This window comes from Camelus bactrianus, chromosome 17 (genome assembly GCF_048773025.1).
Source record: "Camelus bactrianus isolate YW-2024 breed Bactrian camel chromosome 17, ASM4877302v1, whole genome shotgun sequence".
Taxonomy (NCBI): domain Eukaryota; kingdom Metazoa; phylum Chordata; class Mammalia; order Artiodactyla; family Camelidae; genus Camelus; species Camelus bactrianus.
Genome location: NC_133555.1, coordinates 34,175,439 through 34,198,304, shown reverse-complemented (window position 1 = coordinate 34,198,304; position 22,866 = coordinate 34,175,439). Strand labels below are relative to the sequence as shown.

Here is a 22,866-nt window from a genome sequence, read left to right as displayed (position 1 = left end):
ATGCGGCCCTCAGGTTCCTCCCCATATTCACATGGTAGATGAAAGTAGGGCTGCCAGAGGCAAGGAGTGTGCATGATTGTTGGGCAATGGTGTAGCTAGGAGCAAGGGGGTCTCCAGAGCCTCGGCAACGAAGGGTGACCGTGCCCAGGGGAAGGATATTAATAACAGCCACCAGATGCAGAAGAAAGGTGGGGAGGGGGGCACCAGGAAGCACACAGAACTTCTCTAGAGATCCGTTATCCAAGGCAGCTGGTGCTAGTGGGGCCAGGGTTCAGACTAACCCACAGAGACAGAAAAGATCTGATTCTCATTCAAATGAGGCTTCTATCCCTAGCCCTGAAAGGCTGTTCGTCTCCAGGAGCCTCTGGGGAATGTGTCCCCCTCCCCGCCAGCCCCAGCCACTGCCTTTCATGCTGGGCAGCCAGCAAAGGACTGGCAGATGGGCAGGGATCTGGTTTTGTTCTGGGCTCAGGGCCCTGCCCCCTCTCCAAACCAAGAAGAACCGATAATGTCTGAAACAGAGGCCCCTGTTGGAAAGCATGCTGAGGCTGGACCTGGGAATACAGAGCACTTGGAACCCAGGCAGAAAGCACTGAGAGGCAGTGGACACTCTCCAAGCTCAGCTACCACATTACCCCACCCATCCAAGAAAACTAGTCAGTGAAAGGACTCCGCCCCTACAACCCAGAGCCACCCTGCCCTGACTCAACTCACAACCCCTTGCCATCAACTGGGTAAGTCAAGGCTAGTCCCTCTCTTGGAAGGAGAAGAAGGGAGAATGAGCAGGGGTACTTAAGCCAATTTAGTCTGTCCCTGACAAGCCCAGGCAAAGCCCCAAGGTTTCAGCCAGAGCAGGCTGGGAGACAAGGCCAAGCAGTCTACACCGCCCCTTCACTGGCCCAAAAACCTGCTGCCTGCAAGATTCCCCACAGAGCCACCTACTAGCCTCCTCCATGGGACCCATCTGGATAAAAAACCAGGGCAGCCCCAAGGGGAGGTGTCCCACCTCAGAGCGGCTCTGCCCCTGCCCTCAGGGGCCAGAAAGTTGCCATTTCACTCACATCAATGAACTGCCTGGGCTACCAAGACAGGCTCTGGCATCCCTGTTCCTGGGGACATTTTCCCATATGCTCTCAAGCCGGCCTACTGGCAGCCACGCGCAAAAAAGACCATGGAGGGTGGGCAGGGAGACTGGAAGTGGAAAGGTATAAAACGTGATAGATGGAACAGTGGACATACAACTTGAAGACTAACAAGTCACAGTGCATTGCGCCATGAGACCACCCCTCCCACCCGCCCACCCCACCCCACATCCTCCAGTCTCTGAAAGGGTCCTGGAGAGGCACCTGGAGTCCTTGGAGTTGTGGAATCCATGGGCATTGCACACTGTGCCACTGGCCACACAGATAGTTGGGCTCAGTTTCCACAAACAAGCTATATGAAGGATGCTGAGTATGGCAGCAATGGTTGGAGCCGTATTACAGGGGAAAGGTTCACACAGAGGATCCGTTGAGCCTGCTGACGCACCTCATCATCTGAAGAATGCCTGTCTACCTTGATGGCCTGGAGTTTCAGTAGCTTTGCTGTTCCAGGTCCTCGCCACACCTTAGGGGATCGGGGCCCAAGCCGTGTTCTCTTTCGGGGAGGAAGATCCTTTGCCTCCTCAGCCCTTTTCCTCTTCTGCCCCACAGACTCAGGGCAGCTCTTCCGGCCCCTCCTTGCAGTCCTGGCCTGAACAGATCCTTTTGGCCTGCCTCTGCCCCTGGGCTGGGTCCGAGCCACCTTGGCCCTGGCCCGCACTGCCTTGGCTTTGGCCCTGGCCCGCACTGCCTTGGCTTTGGCCCTGGCCCGCACTGCCTTGGCTTTGGCCTTGGCCCGCACTGCCTTGGCTTTGGCTTTGATCCGTGCTGCCTTGGCTTTGGCCTTGGCCTTGATCCGTGCTGCCTTGGCTTTGGCCTTGGCCTTGATCCGTGCTGCCTTGGCCTTTTCCTGGGCCTTGGCAGCTTTGGCCTGTGTTCGAGCCACCTTGGACTGGGCACGGGCAGCTTTGGCCTGGGCCGTTTTGATGCCCAGGGCAGAGCCACCTTTCATTTGCTGGCCACTGAGGGACGCGGTGGCTTTGTAGGTCTTGCTTTGGGGCCCAGTGCCTTGTCTGGGTCCAGCCCTGGGGCCTCTTTGAGTCAGACACTTGGGGCCCTTGTTTGTGGCTTTTCTGGGAGCTTTGGGCTGGGAATTCCCCAGCCTCTTCCCTGGACCTTTCTTCAGCTTCAGGGGAGAGTCTGCAAGTGAGAGCTGCAGTGACTGTGCCTTGTGCTTGGCACTCAAGCAGGGCACGGGAGTCTTGAGTGGAACCAGGGCCTCAAGGACAACGGAGAGCCGCATGGCAGGGTAGACACCTGGATAGAGGTGGGTGGGAAAGCCCACTGCCGCACCCCGGGCACGGCTGGCACTTGACTGTTTCAGGGAGCTCAGTAGCAGGTTGGCAGTAGCATGTTTGGCAAGGGCTGGTGTGGACGCTTTGGCCAGCCTGCCAGACAGTGGCATGGGGAGCAGTGTGGCCTGGCCTGCAGGCAGTTGCATGGCAGTTTGGGGAGCACTGGCTGGAGGTGATGTGGCAGCTGCAGTAGGGGCACGAGCCTGCAGCTTTGTCTGGCTTGGAGGACTAGCTGTGCATGAACTATAGCCATAGACATCACCACTGCGCAGGATGGTAGGTTGGAAGCCATCATCTCGCAGGCCTTGCAGGAAGGCCACAAGCTGAGCCTCTGTGGCACTGAGATCCTGGCTCATGGGGTTAAAGACAAGCAGCGCCTCCTCCAGCGCCTTCTTCCCTGCTGTGGAGATCCGCGACCAGGAGTGCACAGCTTTCTCCTCCACATGCTGCACCACCACGCTCATGGCATTAGGCACTGCAGATCTGCTTGGGTATCCGCAAATAAGTTCTTGGCACCTCCAAGGCAAGAGGAAGAGTCAATAAGAATGGCACCAAGACAGGGGACAGGACAGGTAGGTAAGTCAATCAGGGCCAGCATTTTTCACAACACCTAATGACACAGAGAGGCCTGGTGAGAGTGAGTCACTCCTTGGGGAAAAACCCTGGTCTCCTCATCTACCATGGTGGAGGGTGGAGGACAGTCAGAGGCAGTTTTTTCAGGATATGTGCTCATAAGCTCATCAGAGCCATCCAACCTGTTGTCCAGCCCCTGGAATGATTTGGGCTTGGCCAACTCTCTAGTATTATTCTCAACACTGTGAACACAGGCAAATATCTCTGTCCTTCAGGAGACCTGCACAAGATGCAAGATAAAGATACCCTCAAGGTTCTTGGGAGTATACACTGGCACCCAGCTCAGCTTGCCAATGGGTCAGGGAAGGATTCCTGGGATAAGAACACCCAGGTGGGACACGAGTGATGAACAGGAAAGGACCAGACGGAAACAGAGCAAAAAGGGGAACAGCCAATGCATTGGCTCTGAAGTGAGAAAGAGTAAGGCAAACTTGAGTGTGACTAAAATCTGTGGTCAGGGCTGGGAGGTCCAGCTGGAAAAGCAGGTGAAAGTAGGGCAATATAAGCTTTGAATGCTCCCTGGATGCTGGCCAAAGGGCCCAGACTTACACCCAAGGTCCATGATCATCTCTGCTCCTCCAGTTGCTGCTGTTCAGGTGCCCAGGGGCCAATCTTCCTCCCAAGCAGAAGTTCTGCTTTCAGAGTTCCCAGACAGACCACTGGGAGGTCCAACTCCTAGTACCAGAGTCATGGAGACCAACCCCAGGGAAAGAGCCAGACTTTCTTTCAACAGAAACTAAAAAGATGATGAGTAGCAGGTACTAGAAACATATCTCTAGGCAATCAAGCAGCCTGGGGCCAAGCAGCCAGACCATGAGCCCAAGGTCTGACAGTGGGAGCTAATGACTCTAAGTAACATGGTTAATAAAGTAGACACTGGACATTTGAATTGTCCTACCTAGGGCTTAGAGGGCTGCAGACCTCGGTACAGCCATTTGAAGCTGTCTGGGAAGACCCAAGTTGCCCCAGGCTTCTCTAAAGAAGCTGTAGGCAGTCAATCATGACTAATTTCCAGCCCAGCCCAGCAATGAGGGGCCCCAGAGGCAGCTCCGCAGCTGCACCAAAGCATTAAAAGATCAGCTGGGATCAAGCAAGTCCCTGGGGCCAAGAGGTGCGTCTGTGCAGCTACTTCCTCTGCCCTAATGGAGCAGAGGAAGTTTTCCCTGGAGGAAGTGCCCTGGAGCTCTTTGTTTGGAAACATTCTTAGATCCTCAGCTGTCTCGGGCTCTTCTCCTCTCCAGAGGCCACTCTCCAAGTACAGCCCTTGCACTTGACTTTAGTACTTTTTTTCCCCCAGGGCGGGTAGTTCCCAGGGCTTTGATCTGTGGAATGAGGAGCCTGTTACTTTCCGGAACAGTTAACTGGGGGCTCTTCTGCCCAAGTCGGTCTGGGCCCTTGGGAGGGGTCTTCCGGGCTTTTCAAGAGGTTCCGGAAAACAGATACTGCAGCCCGACCCCTGAGTTCCCTTCACACGTGCCCCCGGGGCCGACAGGGGAGACTGATGAAAGATGCAGTAAGGGAGAGGACCCATCCGAGCCGAACTGGGGTGGGGACAGATCAGGGCCCTCGGGCTAGGAGTCGGCGTTCCTGGGGCCCGAGATGCGGGTAGGAGCGGGGGTCCTGGAGGGAGCAAAATGCACGGGGTGGGCGGTGGGAGCCCGACTGGGTCGCGCAGCCCCAGGGTGGGGTCGTTGGGTACGGGGTGGGGGTTGGGAGTCTCGGCCGGGCCGGCGGAGGGCGTGGGTTCCGAAGGAACCGGCCGCCCGGCCCATCCGCCCGGCCGCCTCGCGGACGGCCCCTCCACGGCGTGGCTAGGCCCATGGCCCGAACCTACCGGCGCCGCCGCGGGGACACAGGACGCGCCTCTGCGCCGCCTCCGCTGCTCCAACATGGCCGCCCGCTGCGCACCGGAAGTGCGCTGCGCTTCCGCTTCCGGGATCTGGCCCGCCCTAGTGACCCTTGACCCCTCAAGACCCCGTTTCCCCCAAAGTCTGGGGGCTGGACAAGTAGGAACCAGGGAAGACTTCCTGGAGGAGGTGGCTGCGGGGACCGCTCCAAACTCTTGCGGGCCTGTGCAGGAGTGTGAGGGACAGAGGCGCTTTCAGACGCTGCCCGAGGCAGGACTGTGCCTGAGCCGGACACCCTCTCTCAGGGACCTGGTGGTGCAGCGACATCTGCGAGGGATTGCTGGCAAGGTCCAAGCCATCTTTCATTCGCAAGTCCGCTTGCAGCCACTGACAAGGCCTGCCTCTGTCCCAGGTACCTGACCAGAAGGTGAAAGAGGAGTACCCCCTGCCTGAGAGTGTCCCACTGGAGTTCCTTTATTTTGCAGCAGGTGTATCTCTGAGGACAGCAGACCCCCCCCCCCTTTCTGAGAATGCAGCCTACTGCATGTGGCTTGAAAGGCTGGTGTGCACACATGTATTGCACGTAAGCCCAAAGCTGGGCATGTCCAATCTGAGAGTCCCACTATATCTGTGTGGGCCTGAGTGTACTTGCTTACAAACATGCCCACAGGTATGATGGGAGGATCCTGGTCCAGCCTCAGCTCCCTCAATGATAGGAAGCCCTCCCTCAAGTCTTAACTCTTCTCCAGATCCTTGACCTTTGGCCTAAAAGAGTGGGATCTCAATCTTTCCGCTTGTACCCTGGAGCCAGCAGAGGGTGGTGCTTATAGGGCCCACCGCCCAAGCAGCACCAGATGAGAGGACACCAGTAAAAATAAACCCTAGGAGTCTGAAGGGTCAGATTGGTCTCTATTGCTATGACCAAAGGCACCTTTCCTCTCAACCCAGGACTGATAAAGATTTGAGAATGAGTAGCTTAGTAACCCTTGCTCTGAGGGGAACAAAAATGTGATGCCCAAGTTCTACACTGGTTCCCAGAGTCTTCAGAAGGATTTGGTCCCAGTTGCCCACAGTGGGAACTTGCTTGATGACACACCCTTTATTGACTGCTTTCCCTGTCTCCTTGCCATTCGTCTGCTGGTGCTTCCTGTCCTCATCTCACATTAACTATATGCACTTGTATCTCAGTCTCCAGGTGTGCTTCTGGGGAAAGTGAGGCAGACACTGTCAATGAAAGAGGGACAAGATTGTAGCAAACATAGACAACCAGGAGGCCCTCTTTTCATAGGTGACCACTGACTTTTATAAATGGATCCCCAATCCACAGACTTAGCCAATACTCTGAATGCTAAGAAGATAGGCCGGGCCAGAGTCTGGGTCTGAGGTGTCAGCCTCTGTCATACCAACTTGCTCTCCCCTGACTTCAGAGTTGGCTAGAGGCAGGCCCAGAACCTTTAAGTTGGACAGTCACAAAGTGTCCTGGGCACCAGAGTAGCCCAGGCCTCAGGCCCTACAGAGTAAGACCAGAATGACCTGCCTGGGAGGTCCCTTGGCCTCTGACTCTTCACCCTCTGCTCAGAGATACCTTCCCACCCAAGCTTGTGGAGAGGCCTGTCAAGTAGTGAGGCTGGCACTGTTTGTTTCTCCCTCCCTGCTAGCCTCAGTGTACACCACAAGGCCTATTCTGTGCCTGGGGAAGGGCGACCCAGCCACAGCCCCTATCACAGGCCCAGGCCACACCCCAAGTGGCCTCCAGGGGGCGCCGCTGCGAAGAGTGTCCTTGGGCTCCTGAGCGCAGCAGCAGTGGGCAGGCGCCCGCCCCTCAAGCCCCCAGGTTCTGCTGGCCCGCCCCCTCGCCGGTGCTTCCCAGGCTGAGTCCCATTCGGAACGCCTCCCACCGTACGCGTGTTGTGCAGCCCACCGCTGCCTCCTTTCTTCCCCAACTTGAGGTCTGACCCCAAATCCTGGGCAGGCCCAGTGTCCACGTGTTGGTCTGTCAGTTCATCCTTTTGCGTGTGACCACAGGTCGGCGCGCCCTGCTCTGTCCACGGCAGGTGCAGGGTTAAAGCCGGGGGGAGGTTTTCCTGAGGCGAGAGGGGGGACGAGGGGCGGACCCCGTCCAGCCCCGCCCCGCGCCGGAGCCGAGCCGGAGCCCCGCCGGAGCCCCGCCGGAGCCCGGCCTCAGCCCCAGCCAGAGCCGGCACCAGCCAAGCCTGAACGGCAGACCCCGCGCACCGGTGGCGCCGGAGCCCGGGCCGGTGAGTCCCGCGGGAGCCGCGCTCAGGGGAAGTTTGGGGCGCGGGGTGTAGAGCCCCAAGCGCGCTCACCGGGACCCGCCCCCCCTCCACGAGCTGGAAGTTTGGGGCCTCCGGAGGCCCTCGCGCCAGGGGCCCCAAGAAACTGGGAAACTTGGGGATCTGCTGTTAGGGAACCCAGAAGTCAGCTGCCCACCCCTGCTGGAAACGCCCTGGACTCTGAGAACGTAGAGTCCAGTGTTCATGGGATCCCCAAACCATCCCCTTCCCCACTTTCGGACACCAAGGTTGGCCTCTGGCGACCTGGCATGGCAAACCTGGGAGGGTAGACCTTGAGGGGAAATGTGGGACTCAGGCCTCCAGCCCCTCCCTTCTCAGTCCCAAACACCCTAATCTTGGCCTTTCGCTGGTGGGAATGGACGAACTCTATGGAATGGCTCCCAAAGGGGTTGTAAGGATACCCTGGAGTCTGATCCATGGCAGCAGGTGAGAGACCCTGATGGCTGCCCAGAGCACACTGGAAGCCAGTAAAGCGGAAGGTACAGTAAAACTCCACTTATGCAGGGCACCAGCATGAGGACTGTTGAGGGGAAAGAAAGAGGTCTAGGGTGAAAAGTCCTATCCTAGTCACCTTACCTCCCACCTAGACCTAGATTCGACCTGGGAGCAGTGAGGGCAGGGAATGGGAGGAGAACTCCTCATGGCCCATAGGAAGGGGTGAAGTTGCCTGGGTGACTGGAAGACTGCCCTCCTTCCCACTCTAGGAGGGCCTCCATAGCAGTGTGCTAGGGAGGGGGGTGGGTCCTCCACCTGCTTTTCCCACCAGCGATTTTGGGCCAGCTCTGCCCTCAGCTACAGGCTGCTCATCTGTATCCTGAGGGGCTGGTCAGTGGCTGACCCTTTGCTTTCCCTCTCTCCTTTAGGTGAAGGCAAAGCCCCTGGACTGGCCAGACGTCCCCTTGTAGCCCTGGTAGAGTCAAGATGAGGTCCCATCATGCCTCTCAGTGAGGCCTGCAGCCTGAGCAGATAGCATGGCCTGCCACTGGAGGTGAACACCATGGCTACTGGAGGTGGCCGAGCCTTTGCTTGGCAGGTGTTCCCCCCCATGCCCACCTGCCGGGTATATAGCACAGTGGCATACCAGGATGGGCATCTGCTAGTGTTGGGGGGCTGTGGCCGGGCTGGACTGCCCCTGAACACTGCCGAGACACTGGACATGGTCTCGCATACATGGCTGGCACTGGCGCCCCTGCCCACTGCCCGGGCTGGTGCAGCTGCTGTGGTACTGGGCAAGCAGGTGCTAGTGGTGGGCGGTGTGGATGAAGGCCAGAGCCCAGTAGCTGCTGTGGAGGCCTTTCTGGCTGACGAGGGCCGCTGGGAGCGCCGGGCCACCCTCCCTCAGGCAGCCATGGGGGTTGCAACTGTGGAGAGAGGTGAGTGACCTCCCCAGGAAGGTCCTTCAGGTGCCCCAACACTCTCCATTCTTTCCTGATTTGGTCCCTTACCTTCCAAGATTCAGCAAGTGCTGTAAATTTTACCTAGGTGCCCTGGACATGGCTTTCCCCCTGTACTCTTCCCTACCTAGCTTTGAGCTGGGCTGGCAGCAGCCTTAACTGCCTTTTCCAGCTGTGAGGTGGGAGGCAGAGCCCAGGCTAGTCCCCAGCATGATGGGAGGCCCCAACCACCTCCCTCCCCTATTCCTCCTCTCCAAGAGTCGAGGAGGGGTGGCCCGATGACTCCCACAGTTATAAATAGTCTGGGAGAGGGGGAGGGGAACAGGGCCCTGGCTCAGAGCCTGGCAAATGCTTAGATTCCTCGTACCACACACACAAATCAGTGAGCCTGAGATGGACAAAGGCCAAGCTGGCCTGGGACAGTTGCCATGGAAGCCCATCTCCCTAAGGCCCCCAGCTGACTCTGAGGGCATAACAGAGCAAGAACCTACTCTAGTGAAAGGGCAGGGCACAGAGGTGCTGACAGGACTCCAGGGCAGAAGGCCTGTGGACAGTACCCCCATCCCACAGGCCCAAGCCCCTCTCCCAACCCTGCAGCTGACCCTCAGAGCCCCCTCCCCAGTCTCAGCTCCATGCTGAACAGATATCCATATGGCCCTTACTCCTGGCTTAAACCATTCTCCACCCTCCTTCCCCCATGAGAGTCCCCACCTTGTGGTCTCCAGGTCTGACCACCGGGCCCTGCTTGAATGCCAGACTTGGTTGCCATAGCGTCTCCAGGGAGACGGAGACGGATTATAATTAGATCTGCTGCCTCCTGCTCTTCACTTGGAGGGGCCCTGGCCAGAGTGGGAATCCTAGCTCTCCCAGCCTCCCAGGAGGGTTTCTGCTGCTGGAGAAGAGTACTATAAACTTGTGTCCCAAACCACCCCCCACCTGATCAGGGCAATTGTCAGGGTGGGGTGTCCTAGCCAGGCTTGGATAGAGTGTGAATTACTCTTTTCTATGCAGATGGTATGGTGTATGCTCTGGGGGGAATGGGCCCTGATACGGCTCCCCAGGCCCAGGTTCGGGTGTATGAACCCAGACGGGACTGCTGGCTTTCACTGCCCTCGATGCCAACACCCTGCTATGGGGCCTCCACGTTTCTGCATGGGAACAAGATCTATGTCCTGGGTAAGGACCTGGGGGATTTGGGAAAGGAAATGAAGTCCAGAAGCACCTATCCCTGTGGAGTGGTTGGGATTAAGCTTGGTTTGGGATGGTGGAACAAGAGAAGCTTTGTTGGGTTGAGCCAGGGTTGCTCTGAGGCTCTGACCTCTGGTGGTCTGCTGGGGCTGGAAAGCCAAACCCCACTACCTGAGGACCTTTGGGGTGGGTGATCCATGCTCTGGTGTGCACACAGCTGGGTATGGGTGGCTGGGGTTGGCAGTGGTAAAGGCTCAGCAACCTGGTATAGGAAGAGCCTGCCAGGGCCCCTGGGCTGCTTCCTAGGTCCCCAAATTCCATTGGCAGGGGGCCGCCAGGGCAAGCTCCCAGTGACTGCTTTTGAGGCCTTTGATCTGGAGGCCCGTACCTGGACCCGACACCCAAGCCTGCCTAGCCGCCGGGCCTTTGCTGGCTGCGCCATGGCCGAAGGCAGCGTCTTTAGCCTGGGTGGCCTGCAGCAGCCTGGGCCTCACAATTTCTACTCCCGCCCACACTTTGTCAACACTGTGGAGATGTTTGACCTGGAGCATGGTAAGCAGTGGCTGGTCTGGGCAATCTTTCCACTTTTGGGGATGGAAGGGTACAGTGTGTGTGTCAGGGGGTTGATCTGACCTTCCCTGTCCTGTAGGGTCCTGGACCAAGCTGCCCCGAAGCCTGCGCATGAGGGATAAGAGGGCCGACTTTGTGGTTGGCTCCCTTGGGGACCATATCGTGGCCATTGGGGGCCTAGGTGAGTCTCTGTTGGACTAGGTATGTGAGAGGGATCCCAAGACAGGAAGGAGAGCCTCTCCTCCCTGCCCCACATGGGCACCACCTCCTGCCCTTCTATAGGCACTCCAGGGGTCAGGGCTTTGTGAAATTCCCTTTCCCAATCTGTGAAGCAGGCAGCAGATGGTCTACCTGACTCAGCTCTTAGGGCGTCCCTCAGTGCCTAACTGGGTTCTGTACCAGCAGGGTCCTAGGAAACAGGAACAGGACAAATGACCACTGAATACTGGAGAAATAGAAATGTGAATGAATAAATGAACAAGAGATGAGTGGGGGCAATGAATAACAGGCCACAGATAGCCCATCCTGGGGCGATGCATGCTGGGTCATGCTCTTGGTTCAGGGAGCAAAAGAGCTGTAGGCCCTGCAGCCTGTGCCCTTTACAACTTCTGTCTCCTTCCTGCAGGAAACCAGCCGTGCCCTCTAGGCTCTGTGGAGGGCTTCAGCCTAACACGGCGGCGCTGGGAGGCACTGCCTGCCATGCCTACGGCCCGCTGCTCCTGTTCTAGTCTGCAGGCTGGGCCCCGGCTGTTTGCCATCGGGGGTGTGGCCCAGGGTCCCAGTCAAGCTGTGGAGGCATTGTGTCTGCGTGATGGAGTCTGAATGCCTGATGGGACCTGTCCCCTGGAGCAGCTCAGTGCCAAAGCAGATGCCTGTGGTTCCTTTTGCTGCCGAGGAAGCTAACTGTGGCTATGTGGGATGAGGGAGGCACAGGGCGGGGCACTTGAGTCACTGCCTCAGGGATTTAGGGGTGGCCTTCTCATCTTTAGCGCAGGACATACATACGCTTATACCCACATTTACCCCCCCATTCATTCATGGACCATGCCCAGCTCCACCCTTGTTCTGGAACCTACTAGGCCCTCTGTCCAACTGGGAAGTAGGGGAAGGGAGAGCTGGTCTCATGTACCACAGGGTCAGTGCCTACCTGGAGTTGAGTTGATCAGGCCCACCCCAATGGCTGTTCCTGAAAAATCCTGTCAGCCGGCCTTGAAGGCCCCTGTGGATCCAGGAGAGTTCAGAGAGGGTGGGAACACAGAGGGGTGGAGGGGTGGATGTAGGAACCTCCAGAGGGCCAGAAGAATGTTGGCTTTGGGCTCTTTACACGGCTGGCTGTGTGACTTTGGGCGAGTCATTTCACCTCTCTGTGCCTCAGCATCCTCATCTATAAATGAGGATCTCTGAAACCTTCCTGCCCTACCTACCTCACAGGGCTGTTGTGAGGACCTAGGGAGTTCAGATGTGGAAGTAAAACTGCTGCTAAAATCTGGTATATAGCCCTTGGTGTGGACTCCTGTGTTGACCCTGCACCCCTGGCCCTCCTTTGGGCACCTTAACTCTCCCAAGGATGAGGGTCTAGAGGAGCCTTTAGGACCTGGCCTCTCCCCTCAGAGTGTTCTGGTGTCTCAGCCCCACCTAAGCCTCAGTTTCTCTCTTGGTGACATAGGATGACCACCATCCCCCACTGCCCTGGGTGTTAGAGCACACTCACAGGAAGACCAGAGCTCAGAAAACTATAACAAAATGCCACACGATCAGGATGACCTCCAGAGCCATGTTGCACAGCATTTCCTCAAAGCCTCTGTTCATCTCCATAGGGAGAGGTGGTTCAGTGGAAGTCCAGCAGGGGCTGCTCCCTCTGTCCCAGCTGTGGGGAAGCTGTCTCTTAGGCAGGACTGTGTGGCCACTCACTAGACCCCTAGAGGCAGTGGCCTCCCAGAGAATGCAAAACTGCCAGCCCTTGCCTTCTCCTCTGGTCTTTGCTGCCCACTAGTAGGGGCCATTGACTCTGCTTTCTCTGCCACCACACTTGATTGCAAGGGGTTCACAGCTGGGTTTGCAGCAAGAGTGGTCCTGGAACCCACCCACTGTGGCCAAAGTATCCCTCCGGGACCCTTAGCCTCCTGCAGGCCTTACCTCCTCTCACTCAGTGGCAGGGCTCCCAAGGCAGCATCTCCCCTGCCCAGTACAAGGTGTGTGGCACAGGCACCATAGGAGCCAGGCCTAGGGCCTGGCAGTGCCTTTCTCCAGCCTCTGAGATCCCTTGGGCTGCAAGCACAGACAGGCCACTGTGTCAGCTGTCCTTGTTTAATGTTCTGGACCAGTTTAGACACTCGGAGACCCCAGCATGAAGGTAATGCTGCAGCAGCTTGGGTCTTGGGGTCCCTGGGAGGTTAGGCAATGTGTCAGTGACCCGGGCCTGGGGCCCCATGTTGTCACTGCCACAATGGCCACCCCGGGATGGCTGGCAGAAATTCTGCTGGTAAGTGGTGCAGATACGGGGAGGCTGGATCTGTACAAAGTGGACAAGGCGCTGGGGGAGTTCACTGAGTCCTGGCCCTGACCGGAAATCAGCCTGGTAGGAGGATTCGAGGGGCCGCTGTTGGCGCAACTCCAGCTCACAGGGTGCCCAGCGCAGGAAGGTGTGCTGTTGCCACAGGCGCTCCAGGTCTTTCCGCCTTCCAATTCCCTGGAGCAGGCAATAAGGGCCCTCCTCAACGGTACGGGCCCTTGGCCCACAGTCCTGGTACCAGGCAATTCCTTGGGCCTCTCCTAAACCGAGGCCTGCCTAGTGATGCCTGACCTGTGCCTAAGCTTTCTGGCCTGCCTTCCCAGCCATACTTTCCATTCCAGAGTGAATGAAGCCCCCGGAAAGTCAGTGGCCCCAGGATATTTGTACATTAGGCAAGCTGGTGGAGGAAACCAAAGTGGAGGTACATCTGTTTGGGGAATGATCTGTTTCCCAGAGGAGAGAGGTTGTCAGGCAGACAGACACCCTTTGTATAAAGGAGCCCTCCTTCCCCTCAGTGTCTTATCCCCTCCTCCCTACCTCAGCTTCAACCTGGGCTGGGGGCCTACCCATTCTCCTTTCTCTCTCTAGCACTCACTCTGTCGAAGGAAGTACGGTTGTCATGCTTGGAGAAGAAATGTTGCTGTGCTGGCTCCTTGAAAGACAGTGAGAAAGAAGGTGAATGAGAAAAAATGATGCTTACCTGTCCCCAAGACATTACCTCAGGGTCCCATAATGGAGGGAAGTTGCCAGGAGCCACCACCCTTAAACTGCTAACCTGCCAACACCCTGAAAGGGCAGATACAAATTAAAGCAACCAAGTCACTCCTGGGCCATCTCATCCTAGCAGTTACTCCCAAAGCAGAAGTCTTTGGGGCCACTGATTGAGGATGGGCCTGAGGCATCTTGCAGGACATCCTGCCATCAGTGAGGCAATGGCTCGTTTCCATCAGGCCCATTAGCTCTATATCTGCCAGGACCAGGCTCCAGCTCTCTGTTTCCCTCTTTTACTCTCTCATCAGTAATCCAGGCTCTTGGCCCTAAGGACCACCTTGAAACTGAAATTCTCTCTATAGTTCAAGCTCTCTCCTAAACTCCAGACTCACTAGCTAACAGCCTGTTCCACATCCCCAGGTAAATGTCAAATGGGCATCTCCAAACACATGACTGAGCTCTGTATCATTCCTCAAACCCACCCCATCTTCAGCCTCCCACAGCTCAGGTCATGGCAGCTAGATCCTGCCAAACACCTTGGAGTCCCTTTAATTCTTTTCCTTCACAACCTATATCCAATGTGCCAGGAAATCCTGTTGATACCTCCTTCAATATATACCCAGGATCAGACCACTCCTCAGCATGGCCACTGCTTTCCCTGGTCCAAGTCACCTTCCTCTCATCCTGAATTACTGCAAGAGCTTCCTACTTGCCCCTTGTCCCTGCTTCCAAGCTTGCCCCTTCAGTCTATTGTCCTCTTAGCAGAGTAATTATTTTAATATGTAGATCAGATCACATTCCTTGTTTGCCAAAATCCACAATAGTTCCACTTGTTTGTAAAAGCCAAAGTCATCACAGAGGTCCCTGGGACCCACATGATTTTGATTTCTCTACTTCCTCCAGCCACACTGGCATCTTCACTGCTCCCCAAATACACTAGCTACTCACCTTGGACCTTAGTACTACCTGTTCCTTTTGCCTGGAACTCTTCTCCCAGCTGGCCATGACTCCCTCTCACCTACCCCTTGGGAGGCCTTCCTTGACCACTACATCAGCAGTCCCATCACCCAACCCCGCATTTTTAATTGTCTAATGAACTATATGACTACATATTATGATGTTGCTTATCATATGATGCCCCTGACTAGAGCATAAGCTCCTCAAGGGCAAAGGTTACTGTCTATCTTACATCTATATCTCCAGCACAGAGCCTGGCACTGCACTGCGCTCAATTCATGTTTGCTGTTAAATCAGTGAACAGGGACAGAGGGTCCCCAGGGCATTTGCTTTGGCCCAGTTGGGGCCAGAGAGCCATGCCCCATCCCCAGGCAGAGCAAGACCACTTCTCAGGCCCCTAGACCTCAGCAGGAATCTCTCCCAAGGCAGTCGAGTCTTTGCCCCCAGGACCCCACTCCCCAGCCACTCAGCTTCTCCTGCTGCAGGCCTGAATGTAGTACCTGACCTGGTAAGTTCAGTATTGGCTAGGTTAGGATATGAGCAACGGCTGACAGCAGGTTCCTAGGTAAAAGTCAGGGGCTAGCTCCATCCCAGATTCCTGAACCATAATCTTTAGAGTGGAGCCTTTAATAAGCTCCCCTATTGGGACCTCCTGCCTTAGACAGCTGGTTGTGGTCTCCAAATAGAATGAAAGCTCCATGAAGGTAGGAAGACAGCTTGCCTTACCTTTCATTCCTCATAAAACCAAGGTTATGCAACAGAAATTAAAAACCCAGGGCCCTTTTAGAAAAAAATATAGGAAAAAATCTTCAGAATCCAGAGACATGCAGAGTTTTTAGGCATGGCACCAAAAGCAAGAGCCATAAAAGAAAAAATTGATAAATTGGAACTCATCTGAAGTTTAAAAAAATTTGCTCTGTGAAAGTCCATATGAAGAGGATAAAAAGACAAGTTACTAACTGGGAGAAAATATTTGCAAACCACAGATCCAATAAAGGACTAGTATCTAGATGTATAAAGAACTCTCACAACTCAACAGTAAAATAACAAACAATTCAACTGGAAAATGGGCAAATGACATGAAGACATTTCTTTAAAGGGCATATACAGATGATAAATAACACATGAGAAGATGTTCACCATCACTGAACATAATGGAAATGCAAATTAAAACCACAATGCACAAAATGTTGGTGAGAATTCAGAGAAATCAGAAATTCAGAGAAATCAGATCATTCATACATTGCAGGTGAGAATGTAGAATATAAAACAGCCACTCTGGAAAACAGTTTGGCAGTTAAAAAAAAACAAAAAACAAAAAACAACTTAACATGCAACTACATTATGATCCAGCAATTGTACTCCTGATCATCTAGCCCAAAGAAATGAAATTTTATGTTCACCAAAAAAAACTGTATATAAATGTTCATAGCAGCTTTATTTGTAAGAGGTAAAAATGGGAATCAGCCCAGATATCTTTCAATAGGTGAATGGTTAAGTAAACTGCTATATACATACTACAGAATACTACTCAGTAATGAAAAGGAATGAACTGCTGATACACACAACAATTTGGATGAATCTTCAGGAAGTTACACTGATCAAGAAAAATCAATCCCCAAAGGTTGCATGCTGTATCATCCCATTTACATAACATTTTTGAAGTGACAAAATTTTAGAAATGGAGGAGAGACTGGTGGTTGCCAGGTATTAGAGTCAAGGGAAGAGTGGAGGAATGAGAAGCTGGTGGGTGCAGTCATAAAAGGGCAAGACCAGGGATCCTTGTGATGTTGGTCAGTATCTGGACTGTAGTGGTGGCTACAAAAGCCTACACAGGTGATAAGATTTTATAGATCTTGATATACACACATAAGTGAGTACAAGTTAAACTGGGGAAATCTGAATGAGATAGGTGGATTGCATCAATGTCAATGTCCTGGTTATGATATGATACTATAGATTTGCAAAATGTTACCATTGGAGGAAACTGGGCAAAGCATAGAAGAGACCTCTCTATACTATTTCTTACAACTATTTATAAATCTACAATCATCTCAATAAAAATTTCAATTAAAAAAACCTGGGAGTCTGGGACATCTTCCAATTAACCCCTCCAATTTCTTCCCCATTTCAATCCTCAGCTATAAAATTGTACACAGCCCTACAATGTGGAGGCAGCTCTGACTCAGGCAACTCATTCTTCTTACAGTGACAGGATAATCTATCGACTCCCACTGACTTGAGTTTTATTCTCACAACTGTGGGAGCCTGGTAAAAAGTGCAGTCATTTCCTCTCTATCCAGGCAGTTCTGAGTATCCTTGTCCCTGAGGAGAATTTCACCTGCATCTTTATTTCTAAAAAAAAGGGCTACTTTTCCACTGAGGTGGTAAAACCCATGGTCTCTGAGCAGGTGGGGCTTGGGCTGGGGTTCCAGCTGAAGAAGTCTTGGAGGAGAGGTAGGTTTCCTGGGATGGGTCAGTGTTTGCATGTGGGAGGGCTAAGGGTCCCTGTGGAGGCTGGGCAGTGTGCAGTCAGCCGGATACTGAGTGAGGAGCCCCTGTGGCAGACTGAGGAGTGGTGGAGGGTGGGGCAGAGAAAGGGACACAGCAATCATGGCACCACCAATGAGGGACCTGACTCCAACCAAGCCCCTGGGACTCTTGTCTGACCTTAAGAACAAACAAGATCAGGATTATATTTCCCAAGCGTCAGATAGGTGAAGGCTAGAAAGAAATTAAAAAGAAAATGAAGAATAAAAATAAAAAAGAGTTTTCTTACATCTGAATGACAAAATTTCTACCTGCTCCAAACTGAAGTAAAGTGGATGCTGTATCTTGGAAAGGTCTTCAACAAGAATAGCTACAATCAGCCAGCTGACACCTGGTATCTCTCAGCTAATAAGAGAAAAGAATGTGCACCTTCCTTGAGCAGCCCAGCTAACTAAAACAGCTTTCGATCGAGAAAGAGCCAGGAGACTTGGCATTTGTACAACCGGAACCTAACACACAGATCATACTGTTTGGGGTTACTGATAATGCTGATAAATGCTTTATGTAGCAAGTCTTCAATCAAAACATGTGCCCAAATATGTCCCCTACTCTGTTCCTGGAGGACGGATTGAGAGAATATTCGGTTCTTTGGGATGAGAGCTGCCACTGAGGACTACTACAAACACCTAGCAGGAAGTCCCCAGGTTGCTTCTGTCCCTGCACTACCCAGACCTCATCACTCTCTCAGGGAGAGTAGCCCCGGATGAGCAGTCTGGAGCTGCATTTCGGCCTGGCTCAGTAGGCTATGCCAGGCAGCCCTTCCAACTGGCATGCTAAGAAAATTCAGGCTCTGCAGCACAGCAGACTCCAAGACCCTGCTCTTGGCCTGGGAAAGCAATTTGTAGAGAATCCAGGTGGCCAAATAGGACCTGGCTAGAGGCTGGGAAGCAAGAAGCTGCAGTGGGCAGAGCCTGTTCCAGGCATACCTCCAGGTCCCCCTTAGCCCTCTTCCACCCTAATCCAGCCCAGGAGTCTTATCTGAGCACACTTTTCCCCAGATTGCCTTCCTTCTGACCACTGGGGTACCCTGGAAGAAGATGGAGGGAAGATGGGAGGAGGTGTTTCTTCTCCTGGCTCCAACTCAGGCCAACCCCCTCCACGACTCTCTCCTTCTGGGTTCTAGGAGCACCCCCTTCCCCTTGTCCCTTCAGGCCCAGCAGTACTGATAACTCAGTTTTACCACCCTGTGAGACTGCTTTTTCCTGAGGCCCCAAACCTACTCTTCTGAATGTATACCCTCCTGAGTTCCCCTGTTTTGAGTGGGCTTTTTACTGTTGTGACTCTGACTAATGCTAGTGCCTCCTTGTCTCCAGGCCTGGAAGTAGTGGAGGGCCTGGATCCCTCCATCCCTCTCCTGTTTTCTGGAAGCCTTTTCTAGCCACCCTAGGCCACTTTTGCCATCAATACTTTCCAATCCTCCTTGGCTAGGCATGGGAGTGGGTACATGCTACTTTTAATGCTGTCTCCCTGACCAGAGGAGGTCTCCTACTCACTCCTGAGCCCCTGGACTATAAAGCTGACTGTGAGCTAGAGTGGACTTTCACCGCATGAAGGAATCTGTGCTGAAGGGCAGCTGTTGGCAAAGCTCAGGGCTTACTTCTTGGGTTCTGGAGGCTCTTTCCCTCTGGCCACCCATCCCACCTAGGCCCTGACCCTTCCTCCATGCAGAAGGAGCACTGAGCAAGACTGCCTGGTACTGGCTCTACTCCATGCTATCTGCAGGGGGAAGACCTGACATTTCAGGGGAAGAGGGTCCAGGCCTCATGCAAGTCCCAGGGCTAGGCTGGCCTTGTGACAGTCCAGCTGTGGTGGTGCTGAGGATAATGCTCTTGGGGCCAGAGAAGCAGAATCTGGCCCAACTGCCCTAGTTGCCCCCAGGGCCACCTTTTACCTGACATCGCTGCAGGAACACTGCTGGAGGCTGGGGCTTGGCTGCAAGGCGGTATTCTCGAGAACTTTCACCCTTGAATTGGCCTCTGTAGTGCCCATAGAAGCCATTGTTGTGCTGTAACAAGGCAGGCTTAAAGGTGAATCCCAGCCAAACCCCTACTCTTGAGTCCCAGACCTTGGGTCCCCCAGGCTAGAAGCCTCTCCTGGGAGCTCCTCACAGAATAGAAAGAATCAGAGAACAGGGGACACCCTGGGCGAGGGGCCAGCTGAGAGCCCAGGGGGAGACATCTCCCTCCACCATTAGAGCAGTTGGCCTCAGCTGTGCTGGCCCACCTGGGAGGGTTATGTGTGTGTGTAAGGAAGGGGTAATTTCCTTCTTTCCTCCCTCCCTCATTCCTTTCTCCCTCTCTCCTCCTTTCTCTCCTTCTCTTTCTTTCCTTCTTTCTTCATAGGGTCCTAATATGGGCTAGGGTGACAGCAGTGAGAAGACAGAAAGACCCTGGCCCCTATGAAACTTCTTTCTGATGGGGGAGAGAGACAAGTGAAAAGGGTCGGGAAAGAAATAACCTGATGACTAGATTGAGTGACAGGGAACAGGGACAGCACCTCATGACAATGGGGGTGATACCTGACCATGAGAGCAGTGGAAGAGCATTCTATGTGGTGGGAAATGCAGGTGCAAAGATATAGAGGCCAGAGAGAGAGTAGTGTTGGAAGAACAAAAGAACAACAACAAAAAGAGGCCTTATGACTTAAGGATTGCGACCAAGCTGGGGAGAAGCCAGGTGAGGTCAAGGAGAGACAGGTCCTAGACTGGGTTAGAAATATGAATTCTCTTCTAAAAGCAAGGGAAGATTTCAGCAGGGGAGGGTATCAGATAGGTTCTGAATTGGTGTGAGTTATGAAGCACTGAGCAGACTTTTGAGAACAGTGCCACCGTCTAGTGATGCGGTTTTTCCCCAGGGGATCTGAAAGGAAGTCCCTTTCGTTGTCCTCTCTAATAGGTCAAAGGTCCCAGAAGAGCAAGGATTAAGTGGATCCATATTTTGCATCTATTGACAAAGTCATGAACATCTCTTCGCCACACATTTTACTATTCTGGAGCAAGTAGGGCACCCTCTGAAACTGGAGCACCTAAGCAAGGGATCAACTTGCCAAAAGAAGTATTTCACCAACAGTGGATACCTTCTAGAGACAATTTCAGAGATAAGGACCGACAGAAGACAGAAATGAGCCCCTATCAAGGGTATAAGGAGCTGTACTGCGCTGATGTCATTGGGCTGACAACATGGATGACCAAGTCTAGTCAGTGAACTCCTAATGGCCCAACCTCATTGTCCTGAATGCTCCCTGGATAGGACAGTGCATCTAGTCCACTCCATGATCATAGCCCTGAGCAGAAAGAATTTGTCCCAAGCTGGCCTCTGGCCATCAAAGTGGGTTCCTAAGTATGACTGGGAAGCCCCTTATCTTTTCATTCCACTGAGGGCTTGGGTCTTCCAACTTATCTGTCCATCCTTCTACTACCTGTCAAGCACCCCTTTCTATTCAGTTTAGTTCAACAGTATTTATTGGGCCTTTACTGTATTCCAGGCATGGGACAAGACGTGGAACATACATATAGAAGAAAACAGTGTTTAAATAAATCCTAAAGATGTTCTCAGTCTAGACAGCAGTCAAACTACACAAGTTTGGTGGGGATCAACCAAAGGACTGGAAATAAATGGAGCAGCTGGAGAAGTAAGAGGATCAGCTAGTTAGCATGAGACCAGGATACATGGAAGGAGACATGGTGTCAGGAAGACGAGGTAAGCTCAGGATGGCTGAGGGGGAGTGCGTAGTTTGGCGGTACCCCTTGAGCCTGGATGCCAGATGAAACCTTTCTTGCTTTACTCTTAGGATTCATTCAAATTACAGGTACTACCCCAGGGCCAGGGGCCACGATTAATTGTAAAGTGTACTCTTACCCAGGAGCCTACTAAAGCACTTTGCATCTTTCCAGGAAAGGAGCAGAAAAGGCAAACTTTCCTCTTGTCTTTTTCAGGCTACATCTAGAGAAAGAGCATCTCAGCAGGTCAACTTCTTGTTGCTTAGTGACAAAGGGAGGTTGTGACTACACAATGCTCCTAATTGTTGGGGCAGTGCCCGGCCTGCTAACCCTCTGTACTTCCTGCTCTGTTTTTACTTCTCTCTGAGAGAAAGCTGCCCCTCAGCTAACAGCTTGGGAGAATTTTTTTGTGTGTGGGGGAGAGTTTTTATATAAAGAAACATATAAGGCTCCACAGTGGAGTCTGATGAACACACAGACAATGAAATATCAAAGAACATTTTAGAGGCAACTCCTGCATTTTTAAAACTGTGCAACCATAGTGCCAGGGATGTAAATTTAGAGCACATTCCGTGGAGTCAGAATAAATGCTAAAGGAGCTGGTAGGATAAAAATGCTGCTTCAGAATTAGGCTCTGTCAACTTCTCAGGAGTTTGTGGTAACTGGCAACACTAATCATGGCAAGTGAATGTTAAAAGGGCCCAAGTGAAGGAGGAGAGCAAAACAGAGCAGCAAAAGCAGCAGCATGAAAATATTTGACATCGTGGTTCCATTCCAAGCTAGCCTTGCACAGAGTTGTAAGACAGGGATGTGAACAGTTCACTCCTTTTACTAACCCAAAGAAGCTGGTGATCAGCTTCCAAAAACATGCCAATGAAAAGTTCAACAACAGGAAACACTCAGACCTGCTGATGTCACTGGCACACAAGCCCTACCAGCCAGAAAGTCCACCCTATTAGTATAGTTACCCTGGAGATCCCCTCTCACACGTATTCACAACTATAAAAGGTTCACTGCAACATGTGTATAGGGGGAAAACTGTAAGCAGCCTGAATGTTTATCAAGAGGATAATGAGGAAATTGGCTTCTAGTCACACAATGAAATACTGCAGTTACAATAAATTGGCTACAGATACTTGAATCCACAGAGATAAATCTTAAAAATGGTAAGTCAAGGGAACTATATTCAATACCTTGTAATGGAAAAGAATATATAAGTATATATGAGTCACTATGCTGTCCACCAGAAATTAATACAACATTGTAAATTGACTATACTTCAATTTAAAAAAAGGTAAGTCAAAAAGTTGTGGAAAGGTACACAAAGTATGCCACTTATAAAATGATACAAACATGCAAAACAAGGCTATCCATATTGTTTATGGATACATACACATGAACTGAAAGTATTAAGCATGCATAGAAATGATAAGCATCAAATGGGATAGAAGTCACTTGGGGAATGGCATCAGGGAGGGCAGCGTGGATCTCCAACTCTATCTGTAATGTGCTCACTTTTTTTCAGAGCTTTCTTTAGGTATAATTAACACAATAAAGTGCATGCATTAGAAGTGTACAATTTGACACGTTTTGATCTATGTATATATCTATGAAATAACAACAATTAAGATAGTAAACATATCCATCACCTCCAAGTTTCTTTCTGCCCATTGGGTTTTTTTTAAACATTTTTTATTGATTTATGATCATTTTACAATGTTGTGTCAAATTCCAGCGTAAAGCACAATTTTTCAGTTATACATGAACATATATATATTCATTGTCACATTTTTTTCTCTGTGAGCTACCATAAGATCTTGCGTATATTTCCCTGTGCTATACAATATAATCTTGTTTATCTATTTCTGCCCATTGTTAATCCTTCTCTATGGCACTCATTGGCCTCAGGCAACTGCTGGTTGGCTTACAAACGGAATCATTCCATATGTATTCTTCTGTGTGTCTTTGTCTTCTTTCACTCAGCATAATTATTTTGAGAATTTCCATGTTGTTGGGCCTATCAACCATTCATTCCTT

The 22,866-nt window shown here is 52.4% G+C and overlaps 3 protein-coding genes across 3 annotated transcripts; 1 reads left to right on the top strand and 2 right to left on the bottom strand.

Moving 5' to 3' along the window:
* Positions 1–1,293: 1,293 nt before the first annotated feature.
* On the bottom strand, positions 1,294–5,016 carry CCDC71 (coiled-coil domain containing 71). Its single transcript, XM_010969193.3, has 2 exons — positions 4,902–5,016; positions 1,294–2,950 (listed from the first exon to the last, which is right to left on the bottom strand). The coding sequence occupies exon 2, from the start codon at positions 2,896–2,898 to the stop codon at positions 1,435–1,437; it is 1,464 nt and encodes a 487-aa protein (XP_010967495.2). The 5' UTR covers positions 2,899–2,950; positions 4,902–5,016; the 3' UTR covers positions 1,294–1,434.
* A 1,798-nt stretch (positions 5,017–6,814) lies between these two features.
* Positions 6,815–11,873, top strand: KLHDC8B (kelch domain containing 8B). The gene is made up of 6 exons (XM_010969192.3): positions 6,815–7,172; positions 8,093–8,602; positions 9,635–9,799; positions 10,139–10,363; positions 10,461–10,562; positions 11,007–11,873. The coding sequence occupies exons 2-6, from the start codon at positions 8,227–8,229 to the stop codon at positions 11,201–11,203; spliced, it is 1,065 nt and encodes a 354-aa protein (XP_010967494.1). The 5' UTR covers positions 6,815–7,172; positions 8,093–8,226; the 3' UTR covers positions 11,204–11,873.
* Positions 11,874–12,517: 644 nt separating this feature from the next.
* CIMIP7 (ciliary microtubule inner protein 7) lies at positions 12,518–20,995 on the bottom strand. The gene is made up of 4 exons (XM_010969191.3): positions 20,969–20,995; positions 19,003–19,116; positions 13,489–13,545; positions 12,518–13,091 (listed from the first exon to the last, which is right to left on the bottom strand). The coding sequence occupies exons 1-4, from the start codon at positions 20,993–20,995 to the stop codon at positions 12,675–12,677; spliced, it is 615 nt and encodes a 204-aa protein (XP_010967493.1). The 3' UTR covers positions 12,518–12,674.
* Between the last annotated feature and the right edge of the window lie 1,871 nt (positions 20,996–22,866).